The sequence below is a fragment of the Salarias fasciatus genome, chromosome 11 (assembly GCF_902148845.1).
Source record: "Salarias fasciatus chromosome 11, fSalaFa1.1, whole genome shotgun sequence".
Classification (NCBI taxonomy): Eukaryota; Metazoa; Chordata; class Actinopteri; order Blenniiformes; family Blenniidae; genus Salarias; species Salarias fasciatus.
Window position 1 is genome coordinate 12,419,223 of NC_043755.1, and position 19,975 is coordinate 12,439,197.

Sequence of the window (19,975 nt, forward strand, 5' to 3'; positions counted from 1 at the left end):
GGCTGAAAAAATGTACTTGTATCAACACTGTTGCATTTATTGCACCATTTTTGTGCTGGCTTGAGTAAGAAATAACTGGTTTCTGGTAATACAGTTGCCCTTAATGCAGACATGATGTTTCATTTTTGTCTTTGACGGATAACACTTCAGTTGTTGTGTTGGCAAAACAAAGCCCTGATGCCACCTCTGTGTTGGGATCGTTTTGTTGTTTTAACGTTGGAAGGAACTCAAGTTAAACCTGTTGAACTTTTCTTTCCAAACCCGGTCAGTATATTATGTTTTCCTGGTTCATTGTTCTGAAATGACTAAGACAGAGACCGAGCCGTTAGACTTTTATTTCCCCCCAACTAGGTGACGTTGTATAGTTTTGGCATGGTGAAAAAAAAAAAAAAAAAACTCCACTGCGCTATGACTTATGTGTGAAGCCTTCTTGGGGCTTTCCCCTTTGGCTGACAAGGCGTGACGTAAACATGGGAGTGTGTCTTGCCCTGTGCAAACGGGTGGGTGGGAAAGACAGCTGTGCAGGCTAGATATGTAGTTAACAGTAGAAGGCATTCATACTCCACATTCTGCTGCAGTGTGTCACCAGACAGTGTCTCTCGCTCTTGCTCTCTCACTTCCTTCTGCTTCCCACTCGTTTTCCTTCGTTTCTCACATCCGTCTGTCTCCAGTTTCTCCCAAACCTACACACACCCACATATAGTGCATGTGCAATCACGCACGCTCTCTCTCTCTCTCTCTCTCTCTCTCTCGACTTGCTTTGAGCACCCTTCCGCACTCCTTGCTCAAAAGTTTCCCGGTGTAGTAAATTAAGTTGTATCTCATTTACTGTAACCACTTTTGCCACGCTGTCTTCCAGTGTTACATGAAGCTGTGCTTTTCCCGAGCTACTCTTCACCCACACACACACACACACACACACACACACACACACACACACACACACACACACACACACACACACGTCAGCTCAAAAGTAGGGAAGACGTTGCATCAAGGACAATGTAAAGCTCCTCTTGTCTCTCCCAGACAGGGTGTGTCGAAGCTTTTGTTCGTCTCATGCTATATTAAATATCACAGTCAAAAGGAGGAGTGGGGGGGCAAAATTCTCCATGTTTCTCTCAGTTTCTTTCTTAATTTCTCAATCTCAATTTTTCTTGGAGACAGAGAGAGAAAGGATGTTGGCACAAAGCTCCCTGCCAGGAGAGTGGCGGAAGGTTTGAGTGTTCAGGAGCTGCTCCGGGTTTGTTTCATGTCATTTGCTCTGTAATGAGTCTTGTTCCTGCTGCATTCGGCTGAGAGATCTGACTGGGAGTTCAAAGTTAAGCCACAGGAAGGGAATATGGAGGGAGGAAGAGCCAGGGAGGGAGGGAGGTAGTCCCATACCAGCCCATGTACCCTTCCTTCTGAACCTCTCGTACCTTTTAGGAGGCAGTAGGAACAAACTTTCTTCCTCCTTGCTTTATTCCCCCTCTCTCTCTCTCTTTCCCTTTGCCCCACACCCTTGTTAAAGCTTCTCACATCGAGCTCTGAAGGGAAACTGAAGCACAGAGCGTTCAGAGGTCTGAAAAAGTTGGCTGTGTCTGTGCATGACTGTGCGTCTGTGTGTCGACTGGAGTGCGTTTGCCTCTCAGTGAGTGTGTGTGTGTCTGTGTGTGTGTGTGTGCGCGCGCTTAGGTCTGTGTGGGAATGATTACATCAGCCCACTGCAGCTTTATGATTGGTTGGTGAGCGTGTGGTTTGATTCAGTGTGCCTCGGAGCCGTAGCTGAGGCTGTAACCCTTTGTGAGAGAGAGAGAGAGAGAGCGAGAGAGGGAGAGACACAGAGAGATAGAGAGGGAGAGGGAGAGAGAGAGAGCAAGAGAGAGAGAGAGAGAAGGATAGTTGTCAGACTCAGCCGGCACTGGAAGCACTGTACTGTACCTGCTGCCATCTGATCGCTGCCCGTCTCTGTCCTGTGTGCTCCACACACATCGACTTCAGGTCACACAGACAGTTCTCGACTGGTCCTTTTTTTCGATTTTGGTTTTCTTTCCTTTTTTTTTTTATTCGGAAAGACCCGGTGGCCTACAGATAGACTGAAGGATTAGGTCTATGACAGGTAGAACAACTGCATCTGTCAGCTGCTGGCATTCGAATTAGTGTCTTTTCTTCCTGGAGGGGGACAGGGCAGCTAGGTTTTCGGTCTTGGGGACTGTGTGCAAGTGAGCGTGTATATGTGAGTGCTAGGGGGAACCAGACTCTCTCCAAAAATGCCTTCGTGTTCCCCGGACTGTTGCCTATTGCCGGCCGTGGAGGTAAGACAGCTCTCTTTCTGTGCCTCTTATCTCCCCTTGTGTGTGTCTGGTTCACTGTGCCTCCTTCACTCTTTTTTTTTTTTTTTTAACAATTTAGTACTGTTTCCCTTTGAAGTTATGCCATATTTAACCAGAGGCATGAAATGGAATGTGTAAATACCTTGAAGGCCAAAGACAATTTGTCTTTTTCAAGATGTCAGCAGAGCAAAGAGGGAGAAAAAAAAAAAGAAAAAAAAAAAGAGTCAAATACGTCAGCAGCTTTGAATGACTGAGGTTTCCTTGCGTTTTTGTCTTGGACGTTTTTGAATTGTGGCAAGCCTCGGGCCTGGTTTGTCCAGACTGTGATATTGTGAGATGGGTCTTTTCTTCGCTTCAGAACAGAATTTCTTTGTCGTGATGTATGATGTGGGAAGCATGCATACATTACATGTGAAGGCTTACTCGGCTGGATTCTTGTGTAGGCTTAGTAAGCTGCTCCAGTTATCTGTGTTCTTCCATGTATCCCTCGCTTTTTGCTCGTGCATTACATCTTCTCAAAATCAACCTGTGGGCATTTCGTGGAAGGAAATTTACAACAGTCTTGCACAATCAGCCTGGCAGTGTCATTTCCTGGACGAGAGGAAAAAAGTGTTCTGTTCCTGATCGGGTATTATTGCCACACGGCATATTTATCTATGAAGTAACTGTCAGACAGCCTTATCTGTGGAAGCAAAGTGAAACTGGGCTTCTCGAAAATCGCACATTTACAAACCGATCAAAGGCATTTTAAAAGAGAGTGCGTTTATGGTACATCTCCAGATATTTTCTTGAGAAGCTTATAGTTGAAATCTCCAATCTTGCATCCCTTTATAGCACCCTGTATTCCCATTTGTGTAAACACGAGTGGAGTCTTGTTATCCTCTCTTGAATATTTGCTTATATATCACACCAACAAGTTGCTTAAAGAAATGCTTGTCTGTGATTTTTAACGCCACAATTACCACATGCTCGTGAATGTCTCTTCTTCTTTTACCATTGTGTGTGCTATAATTACAGGCCGCTGTATGCTGCAGCGCGTGGACGGCCATATGATAAATACCGTGTGAATGTTTGAAGAAAATTGCTGGCTTCACCCACTTATTAAGCTCTGTTTTGTAAAACGATTTGCGTTAAATTACTTGATCACAAGCAGCATGCACATTTTAATCTGTCATGTAATTTTCTGTGAAAATTTTACAAATGTCTTCCTCTCAGCACCGAGAAAGCCGAGAGTAACATCCTTTTTTGTCTATTTCTGACTTCTTTTGTCGATATTTGGAGATGCTCTCTGTTTATGTGAATCGTCTCTTCTTCTCACAGATTGTGAAGATTTTCAGTGAAGACGGCATGGGCAAAGTTGTGGAGATCCCGGCCGACATGACCGCCAGGGACCTGTGCCAGCTCCTGGTTTATAAAAGCCATTGTGTGGATGACAACAGTTGGGCACTTGTTGAACACCACCCGCTGCTAGGACTAGGTAAGGGGCAAAGCTCTGCATGCCTGGAGTATACACACACATACAAACACACACACACACACACACACACTGCACACTGAAACAGTGCAAGCACACACGAGGCGCGCATATTCTCGTTTTTGCCCACACAGGATCTCTCAGTGGCGTTTTGGGTGGGCTGAGACGCGCAACACATTCACTCACTTAACACAGGTGCATTCACATGTATGCGTGCATGCATGCGTGGCCACACACTCGGGCAGACATCCGAGGCACATATTCTCACGCAGCCGTGTTTTCAAGCATGAGAGCATGCCCATACAACACACCATATGCATGCACAGAGCCATGATGTCCAGTGATCTAATCAAGCACAATGCAGTGGCTGTGCGCGAGGGGTTGCCGCAGCGGATGCCGGAGTTATTTTCAGGTCGATTATTTTCTGATTCAATAGTGAAGAGACAATTGAAAGAAGATTTCATCTCGGGAGAGGCGGAGTAATATCTACTAACATTAACCGTGTTTAGTTTGGATTGCTGTGGAGCAGGTTCGGATTTAGTTTTCGTGCATGGCTGTAATGAAGGAATGATAAAAATCTGAATTCATTTTTTGCTGTTAAGGGTTTCTAATTATTACTGTCCATTACTCCTCGACTATTCCCGGACCCGTACGTGCAGAAACTCCCTTCTGTCTTGGTTTATAAATGAAACATTGAACACTGAAACTGCTGTATTTTACAATTTTAAGCCTCCGTGTCTGGGTTCATCTAAGCATTTCTGAAAAAATTAACTTACTTTTACATGTGGATCTTGATGTTCTTCAACTCTGAGAGGTTGACTTAAGGTTACTTTTGGACGGTTTTATAACTCCAAATCAAATAAAAAATTCATCATAGTTATGGACAAAGAATCCAGGACAGTTCTACCCTTCATTAAAATATACCCTGAGCTACTTGTTAAGGAAGATTTTCTTCAGTCGTTACTGAAAAGGGAATTACATGAGGGGCTCCGAGAGGATGAGACGCTAAACGAAGAGAGGGTGATTAATGACGGTTATGGATTAGGAGATGTAGTGATGTAAGTTATGAACTCAGAAACGAAACCTTTTTTCAACTTTCTCGTCTCAGCGTATCAGGCCCGGTGCAACATCAAATGAATCCAGCGCTGTGACTGGCATGTCAGAGTGGAGGCTGTGATGATTGATGAAGAGTTTCTTTCGGGTTAGAGGTTCTGTAGTTCAGTAATGGAGACCATATCAGCACCAGCACCACCGCCCCTCTGAAAATAGAAACACGCACTGAACCAAAAATCAAGAACCAGCGTTGTGTAAAATAGTTAAAATTGTGACTGCAAACAAAAACGTGGAGCTACTTTTTAATGCCGAGCATCAGTTTTTATATCGTTTCAAATGAAGTTGGCTTTCAAATGGTTGATCATTGGCGATTGGAGCATGGATGTGAAACATACGGCCCACCAGCCAAAACCAGGCCACCAGAGGGTCCACTGCTGTTTCTGGAATTTTACTTAGAGTGACACTGTTTTAAGGAAAAGTCACTTAGATTTTCATTTGTATTTATATTCAAATTGAATTCTGATGATTGCGAGAAGCTTCAGTAGCAGAGAGGAGATTATAACAAAATCAAAAACACTGCCTGCAAAGAAGAACATTAACACAGAGAAGAAACTGTCATTTACTTTACTCAAAAGAGCAAACTGGTATCTACAGTAGTTCAGGGATTGCATAGTGTAGGAGTATGAGCCCTCTCAGAACTAGAACCACATTTTGAATTCTTGATGTTTTTCAAGTTATATTATTCTGAAAAGATCTGATCTACATGCAGTCAGAAGCACAACACTTGTGAGAGTAAGAGGCTTTAAATTTCGAATATCAGCCACATCTTTATGATAGCCTGCAGCTTTTGTGTTCTCAAGCTTATTTTTACAAGATTTATTCGTCTCTATTTCGCTTCAAATATAAATTCTGCTCAGAACCTTTTTTTAAGTAAAGTAATACTTTTGCCTTTCACTTTTTTCATTTTTTTGTCTTGTCAGGGTTCAAAGAAATACTGTTTGGAAAAGGCAATCCAGAAGATAACCAATGAGTTCTTTTCCTGATGATTTTTTTTCAATCATCAGAGCAGTGTATTCTGTTGAGGTGATTTTGTGTTAAGACTTGAAGTGTAACGGTAGCTTTGGAAAGTTGTGGCCAGCTGAGCGGTGAAAAAACGCAGCCTCCCCTTCAGGAAAAGGCGATTATAAAGCACTTATGGAAGACAACTTGAGTCTTTCCTCTCTCCTTATGTCAGTATAGTTAAACAGATGTGGGAGAGAAGTGGGTGTAATTCCATATAGAGCTGTGGCGGTGAAGCAAGCTGCCGAAAGAGGCGCGCTGAGATGAAAACATTTAGTTTCTGCTGCTTTAACTGCGACAACTTGTGTGTGTAATTTTGTTTTGTGCCGGCTGTTATGTCGTCAGGTGAGGAAACTTTTCGAGAATACTTTATTATTCTAAGCAGAGGTCCCCTGGCCGTAATCTGATATTTCACCATCCATCTTGATCTGCTTACATTTCTCCTCACTGCTGCCAGCGTGACGCTGCCAAATGCAGTTAGGCTCTCTCTCTTTGTGAATGACGACATTTTTGGCCTGGAATAGCTGTACGGCTATTATCGCCCATCTTCTATTTTGGTGCACCTGACCAGCAACTGGACTCTTTTCAGGTCTGGAATAGCTATTTTCACTTATTTAATGTTTTGGAGAGCTCAGTAAATGAGATGTCCTGAAGCAGCAGCGTTCAGGAAGTAACCCTCCAGTGAAGTGTGTATGGACGTGTGCCTTTTTATACTGACTTTGTGGGGGTGCAGCCTGGTAGCTGACGACACTCAAGGGGTCCTGTTGAGCTTGAAAGTGCAGTAATGGTGGACCAGTCCACGATGTACACGTGTTTCTGAATTCTCATTTGGTCAAATTATCTTAAGATCATAGTCTTGAATCCGGGTTATGGTTAGAAAATTGCCAATTGAGGTTAAAGTGTGTACACTTTTTGTTTTGTTTTTCTTAAAAACCTGGAAACTGAGAACACTAAGACTTTGGGAGTTAAAATGACAGCATTTTACATATATTCAAATGTGGTTTCAGGTTTAGGGTTGCAGCTAAGTTGTATATTTAAGGTTAGGTTGAGATAAGGGAATGCAGTATGTTAATGACTATGCCTCACAAGCGGTGCTGTAATAATGTGTGCACGTGCTGCATTTTGCTGTAGAAAAACTCAACTGTGGTCGTAATCACACAGCAATAAACAATAATTTACATTTAATTGTGTTATCCCTCGATGCTCTGTATACATCATCTGATATTTTTATTACAGTGATTAGGAGTCATTGAGTTGTGTAATTTAACTGAGCTTTTTCTGCGCTGTCGTTGGCATTGCTTCATTTTTTCCCATTTCAATTGCTATCCAATCACAGAATGTTCTAACAATTGTCTTTAAACCACTTTTGACTTTATTTTTAATAGCCCTTGTTTAATCAAACAGAAACCCAGACTTGTGGCTGAAATGTATATTTGAAAAGGAGCGTCAGATTTATTAATAACACCGTGTTTAACACTGCTGGCGTGCGTGCATATGCCGACGCTGCACATACATGCCGCATAATCCTTCACGTGTGCACATGCGGTTGAGTGGAAGACGAGAATAGAAGTCTCAGAGAGTCCAGAACAATACTGTGTTTGAACAGAGAGGCCTATTCCTGTACGGGCCCTGCCCACTCCCGGCGCTCCGCTGAATGGGATGAAATAGCCCTTTGAGATAAGTACCATTGACCTCTACTTGTAAGCCCCAAACTGTTAACAGCTCTGGGACAGTGAGGTGGTGCTGCCAGGGTGAGTCATGGTCACGGACGTGAGTGACTCATCAGGCAAGGCGACAGGATGAAACGGGGAGAGAAAGATGAGTCGTGACAGTGCGAAGAGACGGCGATGGAGGGAACTGAGGGAGGAGTCGATACAGGACGTGAGATAATGATGTGAGTTTTGAGAGGGGGAAAATACAATTTAATAAAGAGTAAAAGGAATAAATAAAGAATGCTTTTAATTAAATATGTGACAGGACTTGTTAGGCTGTTGCTCTGACTCAGGTCCGGTTTCACTTTCACAGTGTAAAGTATAAATCACAGCTACCTCCGACCGCACTGGTTTTTTTTACCTGGGTCTGTGTTTCATTATCAGTCACAGCTGGTTTTTTTGAGGCCAGACCGATGAAACTGTAGTCGTCGTGCCAGCAGTCGGACTGTGCCACATGTAAACCAGGATCCTTGTCTACGCTTCTCTCTTTTTTTTTTTTTTTTTTTTAATCTGTTGCACAAATGTTTAAAGTGAAAGTCGAGCTCGCACTATGCGGCCGAAGAAGTGCTGTACCAGGACAAAGTGTGAGTGTGAGTCTCATCGTGTTCCAAAGTTCAGGTCACTGGATCAGCGAGAGCAGGGTACACCCTGAACAGACCTCCGGTCCATTCCAGGACACACACTCACATTCACACATACACACAGTTCGAAATGCGGAATTACCATGGGCGGGGGGGCGGAGGGGGGGACTCTACAGAGAATGGCCCCCAAGTCTGGACTCCCAACAGCTGTAAGATGGAAATGTTTCTTTTTTTTTTAACTATACTATTGATAAAGACAAGTGCCTCAATTCCAAATTACTTCCATCACTTCCACCATATCACTTTTTTTTGTCTAAATATGTTCCTTTTTATTGAGATTTACTTCTAAAAATCAACATACAACTCATGTTTTTGATTGGTTGTTGTGAAATAATCCAGAATGCACCTTCTAAACCTCTCCCTCTCTTTCCCTGTGTCCTTTCAGAGCGTTGTCTAGAAGATCACGAGCTGGTGGTTCAGGTTCAAGCCTCCATGAACAGCGACAGTAGATTCCTCTTCAGGAAGAACTATGCCAAATATGAGTTCTTCAGAAACCCCCTGGTAATTGGTTTTTCTTCAACATTTCTTAACTTGCCGTGTGACTTTTTGACACGCTCCTCTTAAAGTAAATTATAGCCAGTTCAAGACAAACCTGGGGGCAGTAGTGCATGTGAGTTTTCTTTTTACATATTTCATCAAGTTTTCTCCTGTAATTTGTCATTGTGCTGCTGCTCACAGGACGGCTATGTCGCATCACGTTTCTTTAGAATAAATTGAAGTTTTGTCGTATTTGAGGCCGTATAATCCCCAGATAGTGTGACTGCCGTTTGACGAGCACGTCTCCTGACAAGGTGTCTATTTACATTGTATACTCTTGTGAAATATTTTGACAGCTGACTGCGCTAATGAAATTTGCGTGACGTCTCTTTCTGCCCCCCCCCCCGCCCCCCCCCCCCCCCCCCCCCCCCCCCCCCCCCCCCCACCACCACCACCACCACCACCACCACCACCACCATGTAATTATCGTGATCGCTGCTGACATTCTCTGTCTTCCTCTGCCAGACGTTTTTCCCAGAGCACATGGTCGCTTGGTGCCAGGAAGCCAATCACACCATCCCGCCGTCTCAGCTCCTGCAGGTATGGCCTGGCGCACGCACGCGCCGCTCGCCGCGCCCCGTCTTTCGCCGCCGCCGCCGCTCTCGACACGCACACGGCTGAGTTTATGTTGGAGTCAGCACCTGCAGCACACTGTACAATCAGGCTGGCATACCTCACCTCTGACCCTTAGACAGTGTGTCTCGTCAGAGCCTGCAGTAATGACTACTGTTGATCCTCTGTTGACACATAGCTGTCTCGGCACACGCACCGCGCCGCACGCCCTGCTCTTGTGACGGTTGGAATTAGGCAATCAGGAACAGAACATAGAGTTCGTCATTTTTACTTAAAACTTGCACGGGAAAAATTGACACAGTTGAGTCACATGTGTGCACGTGTCTCTCAGAGGCTTCTCCAGGGGCCACATGCTCTTCTTCAGGATGACTACACAAGGAAAAAGGGGAGAAAAAAAAGTGTGGAAGGAGGCATTCAGAGAGATTCTTGGGATTTGACAGGGTTTTTGTTCCTAATGGATGGAGGGTTTACATGCAGTCTGGTTCTCTTCTGCAATAGAGCTGTCAGAGACGGGACCACAAGTGGAATCCATCCCCTCATCCTCTCCACTCACAAAAAGCTTTTAACTCCCCTGCTGATTATGGAGACGTTATGTTCAGTTATGCTCCGCACTGGAGTCAATAAATGAAAGGGAATCGGCTGAGCTCGGTGTCGTGTCAGGAATTCCCAGTGTTTGACTTCTTTTAAACACAAATTCTTTGCACTCAATTAGAGTGCTGTCCAAACCCGGGCACTCTCCACGGCCGGCTCATCCAGGTGTTAGCAATATTCAGGCATTATCCGAGAAGCGTATGTCAACACAAAGCAGCGAGGTGTAGCGCCTTAGAGGGAGAGCTTTTTGAATTAACTTTGCGTGTGAATGCGCGCTCTGCAAATGTTGGAAAAATGTTCATGCATGAGGCCCATTGTGAGATGTTTCCAAAACACTGGGAAACATGTGCTTTGAATATTGCAGAGTACTCTGGAACAGTTCCTCTTTCAGCCACAAGCCACAGATCCCAAATAGGCTTCAATGACTTAACCTGCCACTTCACGGTGTGATATTTTAGTAAAACATGAAAACCACAAGCTATAAATATTCCAAATATCTATACGACGCCATAGACTTTAAAAGAACTGAAACGGAATGCGTTCTATATGTAGTGTGTGCTCATTGAAGTAGGAACATTACATAACATGACACTTTGTGTTCTGATGTTTTTATGATCTTGCTAAAAATGGTTATAAAAGCTAATTACAGACGGAGCTGGAACCATGAATGAAGTCTTCAGATTCACATGTTTTCTGACACAGAGGTAGACTGTCTGGCCCTGTCACGCCTGCTCTGAGGCAAAATACCCACATGACACAATTCCGTGACAAAAAACAAAAAGGCGACGGCCTCTACAGACTGCGTCGCAGCTCTCGGCGTCTGGCTGTGTCGGCGACGGAGAGCTTCCAGGCTACAGATGTCACCCGACGCCGTCCTCTGAGACGGAGCGTCCTTGAGGGAAGACATCACAGCGCCAGTGAATTCAGCGTTGTTTGTACGTCCCACATCTCCTTTCAGAACTTCCTCGCCACCAGCAGCTGTCCGGAAATCCAGGGGCATCTGTACATGAAGGACGTGGGCAGGAAGTCGTGGAAAAAAGTTTACATGTTCCTGCGGCGCTCGGGACTCTACTGTTCTACAAAAGGAACCTCAAAGGTATCCGCAGCTCTACAGGCGATATATATATACAGAAGTTTAAAAGTAGATATCTTCAAAGAATGTGCCTGCTTGTCTGTGTGTGTGTCGGTCGGCCTCCAGGCCATTTCGGTCTGCGATGCATTTAAAACGTTCATTGTTTGGGTCTCCAGGAGCCCAGACATCTACAGCTACTAGCAGACCTCGAGGACAGCAACATCTTCATGGTCATCACAGGCAAAAAGCAGCACGGTGCACCCACCGAGTACGAATTCTGTATCAAGGTGAGCCTCAGATGACACTATATGATGGTACTATAGGCTGCGTAATGATTCGTATCCTGTGCAGTTTTCCATGTCAGCAGAGGAGTGTTTAGGACCCTCGTGCATGAGTCCAAAGTTGAAGTTTTAGTGGAGCTTTGGTCAAAATTAGATGCAAATAAGAAACAGAGAAAAAGAAATACCAGTTTAATAATTCACTTTGTGCGTCGTTTGGCAGCCCAATAAAGGACGGGGGGAGATGAAGGAGTTGAGGATGCTGTGTGCCGAGGACGAGCAAAGCAGGACCTGCTGGATGACCGCCTTCCGACTCTTTAAGGTAAAGCTGCAAATAAATGCATCGATCAGCATCACATTATGTTGTGTATGAAGAGCCACATGTAGACTATAAAGGATCAAAATGTCTCATAAGACTGAAAAAGTTTTGAGGCACAGCATATCGTAGGAAACCTTTTTTCCAGCACACACTCTCTGTTTGACAGCACTGACTGACCTGTATGCCACTTCTCTTCACAGTATGGGATTGTATTGTACCAGAATTATAAGATTCCTCAACAAAGAAAAACCTTACTGTCACACTTTTCAACTCCTGTGGTGAGTTCACTTCTTCATTTAAAACATGAGCAATTAAAGTATCAAATAAAATTAGAATCACCTTTTTGGGGAAAAAAGAAAAGCTTCATTGAGCAGGAAGATCGATGTGATCTGTACAGTTTGTGTTTTCTTGGCTGCATTTTGATTGTCGTGTGTCTCGCCTCCTCCTAGCGGAGTGTGTCGGAGAACTCCCTCGTGGCAATGGATTTCTCAGGGAGAATAGGCAGGGTGATTGAAAACCCCGTCGAAGCTCAGAGCGCTGCCATGGAGGAGGGCCTGGCCTGGCGGGTGAGACGACGTCACCGACAACTCTGCTCAGAACACAATTCACAGCGTCCCGCCAGATCACACTACTTCCTTTGTACTTCTCTGGTCTAAATGAGTATTTCTTTTAATTTGAAATGTTTCCCCACTGTCAAAAAATATAAAACCCTCAGCACTCTGGAAAAATAAAGATGCTCGAAATGTCAATTTTGAACTGTCACGTGACTAAATCATGAACTAATCCCCATTGTGTTGTTTCTTTGTGGCATCTCTCTCAGAAGAGGAGTCAACGAATGACCATATTAGGTTCCCACAGTCCGCTGCACCACTCCTCACTAAACTCAGGTGAATAAGAGAGTTTGTGATGTTGATAAGTTTAGATTATCTCATATTGTTGAAGTGTATTTTCATGATTGTATGCTGTTGTTTTCTTTCAGTCATCCACATAACTCAGCTGTGGTTCCATGGCAGGATAACCAGAGAGGAGTCCCATCGCATTATCCAGCAGCAGGGACAAGTAGATGGGTACGTGCAGAACAGCAGCTCCCTGTTTCTGTGAAGTATTAAAGGATTAAAGTCCACAGTTCCTCACAGACGTCTCTCCTCTCATGTTGTCCAGTTTGTTCCTCCTGAGAGTCAGTCAGAGTAACCCCAAGGCATTTGTGCTCACGTTGTGCCATCACCAGAAAATCAAACATTTCCAGATACTACCGGTGAGTAATTGAAAAAAAAAGAATATATATATATATATATATATATATATATATATATATATTAAATACGATTATATACATTTATGTTATGTAAGTCACCAAATTGATTACCCATAATGAGGAACATGCATGTTGTGTGTTGTTGCTGACATGCAAAACAAGATTTCTTGTCCTGAAAGAGAAAGTTTATTGTTGCCTTTTCCTTTTTGCCCCTCTCTCTCTCTTTCGCCTCGTGTGTGTGTGTGTGACCACTGTCCCCCGGACACTCCCGGCGCCCGCAGTGTGAAGAGGACGGACAGATCTTCTTCAGCCTTGATGATGGCGCCACCAAATTCACTGACCTGATTCAGCTGGTGGAGTTTTACCAGCTAAACCGAGGAGTGCTGCCTTGTAAACTCAAACACCCGTGCACCGTCGTGGCCTTATGACACCTCCGGATCATGTGACCCTGTGACCCCCTAACACTTGACCTGACTGCCTAAAACCAACAAAAGGAATCTCTCTCCGTTGGATGGTTCTTTTTGTGTTGTTTTTTTGTTTTTGTTTTTTGTCTTTTTAAGAAGCTGGTGAATTGACTGATGTTTTGTTGTTGTTCTCTCTTACTTTTTTTTTCTTTTTTTTTTTTTAACTGTTGTGAGTCTGCTGGAGACCGCTGACTTGTTTGTATCTTCGGACTTGCATGGATGTTCGTGGAGTCGGATGCACAACAGCTCACAAGTTTCCTCATCCGGGAGAAGAAAAAAGAAGTGAACACTGCCATTTGTGTCAACGCTGTCGGAAACTCTTTCACAATCCCGCGCTCTATAGTCATCGATAAGCATGGCCCCTCCGGATTCTGTCACACGGTCAAATGAAGACGGTCTCTGCTTAACTGGACAATCGGTGGTGCAATTCAAGCGTGTGTGTGTGTGTGTGTGTGTGTGTGTGTGTGTGTGTGTGGACCGCTCTGCTTTCTGTGAACAAACTCAGTCAGATGTTTCAGTCACACATCCTCGGAGGCGGAGAGGGGTTCGTCTCACAAACGTTGCGCTCAGGCGAGTGGGTGCGCCCTTTGTTGATGAGTGACCTCTCCGCCACGTATCTGTGAGAGACCTCTACTGCCCTCTAGTGTCAGAAGAGTGCATGGACATGTCTGACTACAACACGGATGAGATTCAAATGCACCGAAAAGGTTGGATTTTTAATCCTTTTGAGGTCTCGGGACAAAAACAAAAAGGCAAATCTGGATTTATTTTATTTTTTAAGTTTTTTGGGGAGTATTTTAATCTTCTACCACACAGGATTTATTTTCTTGTTGCACCTTTGGGTGCTGTTATGTATTGTTTGGCAGTTCTGTTGTTTTGTCCACATTGTGCATTTTAAGTATTTGCTATTTTTAATCCTTCAAATAAGCTACAAAAAAGGTCATTCTGTACTTGTTACTCTGTCGCTCACTGCAGTTTTTAATGTCAACCTTATTCAAATGCCACAAAAACAAACAAACCGAAAGAATGGAATCCAAAAGTTTGTGCACCATTCAGGGTAAAATGTGCTCGGTGATCAAAATTGTTGATCCAGTGTAGAAAATTAGCAAAAGGAATAGCTGATACAGGCTGGGACTACTGAGTATATTGGTTTTCATGGCCGAGTCACCGTGTTGAGGCACAGAAGGATAACCACTAGCTTTTCCTTCAGGAGGTTTATCTGCCGGGACAGCTGTCGTCAAAGGAAGCAATGCTGTTTAGTGTCTGTCGTACAAAACCGCCGTGGCCCTGAGATTAAACAGTAGTCGAAGGTCTTGTCTCAGATGTTCCTCGACTTATCTTTGAACTATTGTAAATCGCTGATATGATGTCTGATATACTTGTGACACGATGAATGACCCGGTGTGCTCCGGCTGAAACGGCAAACTGTGTGCGTTACATTCCAAAGGCAGTCCTGTCCGTCAGCGTTCCCCACCGGTTTTCTGAAGCTTCCCTTTGTGCACAGGTGAGGAGTTACAGCTCTAATTCAGATGCACTCCCCGTTTAATCAGGTGTGCAAGTTTCTTCCCGATGTTTTCCTGAAGTGTCGTCACGCTGGTTTCATATTTCCAGAACAATCAGTTCCAGAACAAACATTTTTCTCTAATTCTTCCCAGAAATATCTCACTTTTTTTTTTTTGCTTTTCATTTTCTGTTTCACATTCAGAGCCTGGAATAGAAACCAGATTATTTCAACACATGTGAAACACACGCGAAACAAATTTTTAATTGCCAACCCAGTGCTTTCGAACCTACAATATAAAAAACAAAAGCTATTGTAATTTTTAAACCGTTAATACACCTTTCACGTTAAAAGTGTGAAGTAGTAAAATCATAAGAACTGAGCTCAGTCACCTGTGTGTAAAGAGAAAGCGTCGAGACAAGAGCGAACTGCCACTACAGTGTTGATAAAAATGTTGCACAGGGACAAATCTTGATGTCCTTCCTTCCTGAAGAGAGATTAAGAAGGAAGAAAGGTGTCAAGATGATTCTCTGTACACATTTTATCAACACCGTAGTAGCAGTTGACCTGTGTGTAAAGAGAAATCGTACACACAAGAGTGAGCGACTCCCGTATCGAGAACATGTACAGAGAAAAATCTTGATGTCCTTCTTCTTAGACCCACCAGGGACACCAGAAAACTGGAACAGCTGAGAACACAAACACACCTTTGTTCCTTCATTTGCAGTTTTGAGTGAGAGCAATGAAAACAGGCAGCAAGCTAACAGATGTGACCTTTGTCCTAGACAATGCAGTTTGAGTATCAATCTAAAGTTTTATTACACACGTGTAGAAAACGGAGGCGGAGGCTTTAAGTGCAGTATCTCTGTACGGACTGGAATTTGTCTTTGAATAAGAAGGGACGCTGTTTTACTCACGGATGTTAGTCGATGCTTGGTTGGATTTTTCTTTTCCTTGTTTGCCACCTCACACAAACCTACAGTGAATTAGGCTCAGGGTCGCCTCCTTCAGCACAAACAGCAGATTTGTTTTTATTATTTTTTTTTTTTTTACTTAATTTTTGTGCTTTTTCCACATGTACACCTGAAATTTCTCTTAGGAGTAGCTTTGTTTGGTGTGCATATGTGCATCAGCGGGGTTGTCTCAAAACATCCGAGATGCAGAATAAGCGGCACTATTTTGACACTCTGTGCGTGGTCACCATTATTTATCTGAGATGCAATGACTCTTTTTTTTTGTTTGTTTGTTTTTATTGTTGCAGCAAAATGTATTTATTTATCTGGATGAGACTGATTACTTGAAAATTTTAGATTTCTTTTTTTCCTGCGCTGTTCTGTATTGGTTTATTTTTTTCTTTTGTCATGACCATGAAATGATTGACCAGTGTGATAATGATTATAATTCTAATGGCATAGCCTTTATTGATTTTTTTTTTCTTTTTGGTATAGTTTTGATTATTCCAAAATAATTTCGTCATCATCCAACATATATCATGAAGTGATGTTTAAAACTCACTGGTAGTTTGAACTCTGTCATTCCAGTAGTTGACAAATGGAATGTTGTGAAATTGAAATCAGAAAATACCAGTTTCCCAAACCAATATTAACTCCTATTTCTTTTTTGATCAACTCTGTAAAGACAGTGTGACGCTCTTGCATTCAAAGATGGCTTCTAATTGGATCTTTATTATCTTTATTGCCATTTGTTGATGAATTTAAATACAAAACTATAGACGTTAACTTTTATTGAAGTTGCCAGTGTTTTGGGAAACTGTCAAGAAAGCAGAAATTTGACCACGATTCACTGTTTATTTGCCTTGCCTTGAAAAGAAAAAGAATAGTAAAAAATTTAGATTAGCACCTTACATTTGAGATTAATCAGTAAAAATGTTACATGCTTAGACTAGTCAGTTATTCAAATGTATAACAATAATTTTGGTAAAGCATTCTCCTAATTATTATTTTTTATCCTTGAATCTGAAACAAATATCTCCGTTTTTATTTAGTCCAAACCACACCAGAGCGTTGTTTTTGGGTTGGTTAGAGAAATGACCTCCCTCGATGAGTTTAAAATCGAACATGGACGCAGAGTTTACCACGCAAGGATTATTTCACCAACATTGACACTCAGATTAAGTTACAGATGCTGAAAATCATGTATAAAGCTAGCAAAACATCTGTGACATGTTTGAAAAGTCCCCTGAGATTCGGTCTGCCGTGCACTCATCCACAAGCCATCATCACCCACGTTATCTGTTCTCTGGCTCATGTGAAAAGTTAGCCAACGCTTCCGTGTGAGGGATTAGTCAGGTTGCCTTGCAAAGTGTGAAGTATGTATTTGCATAAAGAACTTGCTTAATTGTACTCTCTAAAATGCAAAAGGCAGGATTCAGTAAGTGTCCACATGTTTTACACTTAATAGACATGAATGTAACTGGGCTGCTCAGGGCGGACTTGGAGCATATTGAAAAACTACTGGTCCATCAAAACACTTCAAGTACAGGATGATGATGACGATGATGATGATGATGATGATGGACTCCATGTACAGGATGGTACTATTTTAGTTTTATTCAGGTGGGACTTGTAAACTTTTCTCCATTAAATGTGCACCACCCATTTGCTAGTCGTGATTACTTGAAAAGAATAATTGAGTTGATCAAGTCCTATTTAAAAGAAAAACCGAGTTTATTAGTGATTTTGATGTAATTCTTTAAGATTTGTTTTGGTTTTTTTTAAACATGATGAAAAAATGTTCACCTGGCTACCTGAGTTGATTCAAAGCTCCAACCTTTATGCTTTCTCAAGCAGTAATATGCTGTAATTCATTTATTTGTGTTCTAATTAACCCAGGTAGACTCTCAGATGTGTAAATAAAGTGACAGACAGTGGAGCGCAGAGTCAGTTTCTGTAGCCAGGTCACTTGCAACCACAGACGGTGCCTCTGTTGATCCCTTTTCCCTGTGCACAGAGCAGGCTCAACACGGACCGAATGGCAAAGCTATGCTGTTGCAATTTATTGAGTACTTGATGAATTTAAGTCAATATTGTGAGAGAGAGAGAGAGAGAGAGAGAGAAAATGCACTCCTTGAGTATGGCTAAAGCTGTTGAGAATGAATGCTTGTCTTGTTTCAGTAGACGACTTGAGCTCAAAGTGAATCGGCCCTGATCCTGCAAAGATGAAATGATCTGTTCTCCTCTGATCCTCGTGCATTTCCATAACATTGTCACAATGCAAGATACCATGGCTGTACAAATGAGTAAAGAAAAAAAAAGTCTATCTATATATAAGAATATAAACTATTGTGTATTTCAGGGAATGCAAAAAAGAAAACAGTAACTTATCTCTTATTGTAAGAGAGAGCTCCTGTGTTCATAATGTGCTTTGCTTCAATCTGTAAATAGTTGAATGGCTTATAAATCTTAATTGTAACCTTTTCAGGTATTTTTGTACAAATAAGGGACTGATATATTCTGTTTATTGTAATTAGAATAAAACATAATACATTGTTATAAAAGGAAAAAAAAACCCTTTGTGTTTGTCTTTACAATGAAACCTTCCTTGAAAGAGCTTTTGTTCAAACATTCTGCATCCACGACTGTCATGTTAGGTTCTAAATTTGTCCAGAAACTAAAAAGAAATGTCCATAATCATAATTCCCATCCAAATACAGCAAAAAGTCACCCCAATTCTTTTTCCCCACTAGATGGCACAGTGTAACAAGTTAAAAGACAAAATCGAAAATAGTTGAAAAAAACGTTTGGCTTGACCACATCCAGATCAAACTTTACACAAAGTGTGCATGTGAAGCCATTTGATGCAAACTGTTAGATGATGCACGCATGTTCACACAACTAGAGCGCCAGATTATCATGGGATCTACAACAAAAACAAAGAGAGCCGAGCATTTAACGCCACCTGCATGTCACACACTTTGGATTATGAGTCATGCAAAAACAGTGAGGTTTCAGGGATTAAAGTTTTTCTGTAGGCACAGAAACAGATTAAAGATTAACATGTCTGCAGCTTTTCAGTCAACTGCCAAAGTAACTCTTGGTCAAGCTTTTGCACAAACATTCTCCGTGAAATATGGTTCATCACTTTCACTTCAAAGAATGTTGCAGTCCATGTAGTCTTGTGCAGTTAATCTAAATACAATAGCGACATTAACATTACCTTTGCTTGTTTGTTTTGTGAGGGGTTTTTTTGTACTTTATCAATATATGAGTAGACTCTAAACACAGATCTCTGTCAGACATCTATCAAAATGATTTTTTTTTACATTGAAATTTTGAGAACTGCATTAATTTGACCTTAAATAAATAACCTGAGCGTTACACTGTAAATATAATAAAATGTTTTCACACAAAAGAACACCTTTATCACTTGTGTGTTCATGAAATACATGAAATACAACTCAAATAACCTCGCACATGACTGGAAAACTAAATGAAGTCAAACCCCCGTCTGACAGGGCAACTGATGGTACAGCTGATTGCTGGTCTTGGGTATGAAAGAGTCTCTGGTCCATTGCCAGGCCGTCAGACCTCCCATCAGGGTCACTCAAAAAGAAAACTAGAGAATACACAGTGTTGTGATGTAAAATGTGTACATTTAAACAGCGTGAAATGGGAAAAAATTAGTTATAAAGGAAATTATTTGTGCAGTATGGACATGAAATGTTTGGGGTATGGCTGTCTGCAGCTTAATCAAGGAAGTGAGGAGAGTGAGTGTGAAAGGCACCAACCTCTCACTCTTATAATATAGGAAAATAGGAAATACTTTAAAACAACAGGGAAAGTGAGTCAACCACAGTTTGTCTAAACATTAACAAGGTGGCTATTGATCATTTCTTAAAGTGAACCATCTCACCTTGTCCTTGAATGGCCGATTCACTGAACTGCGAAGTCCTTGTCGGTGGTGGACAGACGCGTTTTGAGGCAGCTGCCATGATTGTCTCAGCCAACATCGCACAAAGTCCAGGTAACAGACACAGCTACAAATTCCTTTCAATAGATCCAACCATGAATTGGGTAAAGCTGATGTGGAAGATGGTTCAGTGGATGAACTTATTCCTCATCTCAAATATTTGACCTGTGGGTTGTGCAACATTCACAGGTGTGTGTGAGTG

The 19,975-nt window shown here is 42.3% G+C and overlaps 1 protein-coding gene across 4 annotated transcripts in view; it reads left to right on the plus strand.

Moving 5' to 3' along the window:
- The window catches only part of grb10b (growth factor receptor-bound protein 10b), a 62,439-nt gene extending 42,464 nt beyond the window's left edge, over positions 1-19,975 (plus strand). The window contains exons 6-18 of one of the 4 annotated variants that reach the window (XR_003932375.1): positions 3,636-3,792; positions 8,640-8,755; positions 9,257-9,331; positions 10,914-11,051; positions 11,204-11,314; positions 11,529-11,627; positions 11,825-11,902; positions 12,074-12,190; positions 12,445-12,511; positions 12,604-12,691; positions 12,786-12,879; positions 13,161-13,815; positions 19,963-19,975. Coding sequence is in view for 3 of the 4 variants with exons in the window: in XM_030102187.1 (XP_029958047.1) it covers positions 2,253-2,297; positions 3,636-3,792; positions 8,640-8,755; positions 9,257-9,331; positions 10,914-11,051; positions 11,204-11,314; positions 11,529-11,627; positions 11,825-11,902; positions 12,074-12,190; positions 12,445-12,511; positions 12,604-12,691; positions 12,786-12,879; positions 13,161-13,307 (1,332 nt within the window). In the remaining variant the exon portion in view is untranslated. Of the gene's footprint in view, positions 1-1,883; positions 2,298-3,635; positions 3,793-8,639; positions 8,756-9,256; positions 9,332-10,913; positions 11,052-11,203; positions 11,315-11,528; positions 11,628-11,824; positions 11,903-12,073; positions 12,191-12,444; positions 12,512-12,603; positions 12,692-12,785; positions 12,880-13,160; positions 18,178-19,962 lie in introns of those variants that run through there. The other 3 variants (XM_030102187.1, XM_030102185.1, XM_030102186.1) reach the window with 3 other exon arrangements.